The following is a 3,739-nucleotide window of genomic DNA, read 5'->3' on the forward strand; positions in this document are numbered from 1 at the left end:
ATTACATACATATATATATATATATATATATATATATATATATATAAAAACTCAAATAAAATAAAAATGACAAAAAACAAAATGACCAAAACATTAACTAAAATGAAAATGAAAACAGTAAAAATACACTAATTCAAAACATTAATAAATTAAAAACAATATTTTTATATAAATATTATGACAGTTTATTTCAGTTTATTTTTAATTTCAAAAAGTGTGGTAAAATCTATTTTTAATTACTATTTGAGGCATTGTTGTTATTGTTAACAAACTATTAAAAATCATGTTTAGTAATGGAAATAAAACTGAAATAAAATAAACATTACATGAAAAACTTAAATTTAAACAAAAATTAGAAGTTGAAGTAATACAATTACTAAAACTGAAATAAAAATAAATGAATGCTTTTTATATAAATAAAATGAAAAATGCACACAACAAAATTACTAAAACTTAAAAATGAAAATCTAAAAATAAAAGCTAATTCAAAATAATAATGAATACTATATTTGTGTATAAATAATATTAAAATAACATCATTTTGAGGTTATTTATAATAGGGATACGTGCGATACTGACTTAAATTTGGGGCAATACAAGGTTTTAGGAGGCGGCATAGAGTTAATGAAAATAAAATGAGATTTTAGGTTTTGTATCAGAGCATATTCAGTACTTCAGACATGCGCGCACACACACACACGTATTCACATACAGTACACACATGTTTGTGCTTTTGAAGAAAGAAGCAGCAGACAGACAGAAAGTACAGTGGAGCAGGAGAAGACATCATTTTGACAAGGTTTTATTTTATGATTTGTTGGGGTTAGTTTTATCCCTCGATTTTTAGATTTATTTGGGTTAGTTCGATTACAGTCACTAACAATTAAACAACTGGGGAGTGAGCGTAGATCAGACAACATACTAAATGTGTTTCGTGTCTTTATTATGTTATAATATTCTGAGTGAAATTGTATGGCTATACGGTATATTGTGTGATTTGTGTACGTCATATCTGTTTTGTATGGTATATTACTGTCCATATAAAAGAGTGTGTGTTTTTCTTCAGCAGCTTTCATCAGTTGTAATATAAAGAGTGTGTTTTGGTGAGTTTGTAATAGTGAGTTGTGTAACTGATCTGGACCCAGGACCCAGTCTCTGTGAAAGTGAATTGACGTGGTGGAAAACATAATCATTAATACAGGATTTTTGTACATAATACAATAGCTCTAAAAACCTGTTCAAATAAGGCCACACAGACAAACAGGAGAGAGAATTTGACATGTGACACTGATATAAATGCCATGTCTGGATACATATATACACACATCAAACAGCCGTTTGTTTAAATGTAACCACTCAATAGAAACTGCTGATCTTTTTATTTACAGTGGCACTTTACTCATGGCTCTGTAAAAGTAAGTAAACACGTGTAAAGTAAACAATAAAACTACAAATTCAATTAAACTACCTTTCAAAAGTTTGGGGAAAGATTTTTAAATTAATTAAATAATACTTTTATTAAACAAAGATGCATTAAATTGATCAAAAGTGACAGTAAAGACCAGATTTAAACTTTAAATAAATACTATTCTTTTGAACATTCTATACACCATAGAATTCTGAAAAAAAAAAACGTATCAGTGTTTCTGCAAAAATATTAAACAGCACAACTGTTTTTAACATTGATAATAGTAAGAAAAGTTTTTTTTTGAGGACCAAATCAGCATATTAGAATCATTTTGGAAGGATCACGTTACACTGAAGACTGCTGAAAATTCAGCTTTGCCGTCACAGAAATAACATGGATTAAAATAGAAAACAGTTATTTTAAATTGTAATAATATTTCACAATATTTTTACTGTATTTTTGATCAAATAAATGCAGACTTAAGTGAGTATAAGGATGTGCATGCCTTTAGTGTATGATTTTATTTTCTTGGAGCTCAACAGAACCAACAGAATAAAATAAATGCAAATGAATATTTAAATAATTTGACAGATTTAATTTAAGTATATGTGTACTGAATATACTGCGCTTGTTTATGGCCATTTTGTCCATTCTATGAGTGATTTTCAAGCAGTGCCGTAGGTCCTAGGGTATTTTGAGGAAAATGTTTCAATCAATTTTGTAAATAAGTCATAATAATGTCTATGCTTTGGATTCAGGATCCTGCTTTTAAGAATTAGTTTTACCCATTTCATGACATTAACAGCTGTGTTTGATGTCTGTACATCTGATGAACCCGACCACAACGTCTGAAACATTGTGATAGAGACCGAACAGACTAAGGATGCTGCTGGTCGAGAGTAAAGCTGTCCGCCGTCGCTCTGAAGAGGTGCTCATTCAGATTCAGATCAGTTGAACCTTCTCTCAAGTGCTTAAACTGTCTGATATATAAAACCCTGATTGTGGATCTCTTGGCATAAACTCACAGAGGACAAATTAAATGTGAGAGCCTCTTCAGAGCATGATGGGAAGGCAGCCCTGATCTGGACCAAACACAAACAACACACACATACGCATCTACATAGACAGAAGATGAACGCCGTGAGCCAAACGAAATGCACGGCAGCGGAAGCAGCAGACAGAATAGGATATATACGAAGCTGTGGGGTCAAAGGTCAAAGACATGAAGGTATTGCCGACAGACACGGAGACAGGAACCGAACTCCACATGCATGCCAATGCTCGCTCATTCTGAGGAATAAGGGGGTTGTACCTGGAACAGAGTCCCGCACGGATGGGCGGAGGCGTCGGGGGCATGTCTTTGAGGCGTTCCCACAGGGGATGGGACTCCTGATGTGGATGCAGAGCGACCAAGTTTACACCCGGCTTTTGTTTCTAAAATGTAAGAGAATATGTTGAATAATTCATCTATGTTAACGAAATATCTAAAATGAACATCCTTATTCGTTTCTTATGGATAGGACGGACCTCCAAGCATGGTGGTCGGGCTAATGGAGGAGCGGCCAAAGCGACTGGGCGTGGCTGATTGTCCTGTGGGCGTTTCCCAATCCTGTGATTTCGGAGAAGAGCTACGAAGGGCTCTGTCCCTGCTGTCACTTCTGCCTTTACTTTCACCTAGAAGAGAGAAAAAGAGGTAGAGATTTCAGTATGCAGTATAAGTCTTCAGTTCTCAGTTTTTATGAGAATGATTTTGCCGATTCACTTATGAGTGCTTTAATTTATAATAGTGCTGCAGTACATATATATTACCTCTAGGTGTCACAAAAGAGGCAACACAACTTAGTATCTTATTACTATTTCTGCAGTATACAGTATGTATACTGTGCAATGTGTGCGTCATTTTTGAGATACTAAATTACAGATGTTTTTCACATTTACCTATGCTCAAACAACATTTCTTTGTTATTATCCTCCATTCTTTCATCTTCAATACAGTCAATCCCTTTATCTTTGTATTTTTTCCATTCCATCCCTCTCCTAATCTCTCTCCCCTCACAGGGGCTCCATTAGCAGACACATTCATCACGTCTTTCACTGGCTCTAAAGACATTAGGGAAATTGCTTTACTAACAGATGAAAGCTTTTCAATTATTTCAGCTGGCAAGAGTATCTGAATGCGTGTCCGTATCGTCCATATAGACGTGTGCTTAGCTATATCGTCTGACACTTATGGGTGTATGAATTGAAGGTGAAATCAGTGTATGTCATCAGTGTGTGTGTGTGTGTGGCAACTGAAGCCTTATGCTTATAAAAGGCATGAGCTATTTCAGT

The 3,739-nt window shown here is 34.2% G+C and overlaps 1 protein-coding gene across 1 annotated transcript in view; it reads right to left on the reverse strand.

Moving 5' to 3' along the window:
- The window catches only part of LOC107582264 (neuronal tyrosine-phosphorylated phosphoinositide-3-kinase adapter 1-like), a 3,826-nt gene extending 735 nt beyond the window's left edge, over window positions 1-3,091 (reverse strand). The window contains exons 1-2 of the mRNA XM_016268035.1: window positions 2,936-3,091; window positions 2,721-2,842 (exon numbers count right to left, since the gene is read on the reverse strand). Coding sequence (XP_016123521.1) covers window positions 2,721-2,842; window positions 2,936-2,945 — 132 coding nt within the window. The 5' untranslated portion in view covers window positions 2,946-3,091. The remainder of the gene's footprint in view (window positions 1-2,720; window positions 2,843-2,935) is intronic.
- Between the last annotated feature and the right edge of the window lie 648 nt (window positions 3,092-3,739).

Source organism: Sinocyclocheilus grahami, unplaced genomic scaffold (assembly GCF_001515645.1).
Source record: "Sinocyclocheilus grahami isolate Dianchi unplaced genomic scaffold, SAMN03320097.WGS_v1.1 scaffold42.1, whole genome shotgun sequence".
Lineage (NCBI taxonomy): Eukaryota > Metazoa > Chordata > Actinopteri > Cypriniformes > Cyprinidae > Sinocyclocheilus > Sinocyclocheilus grahami.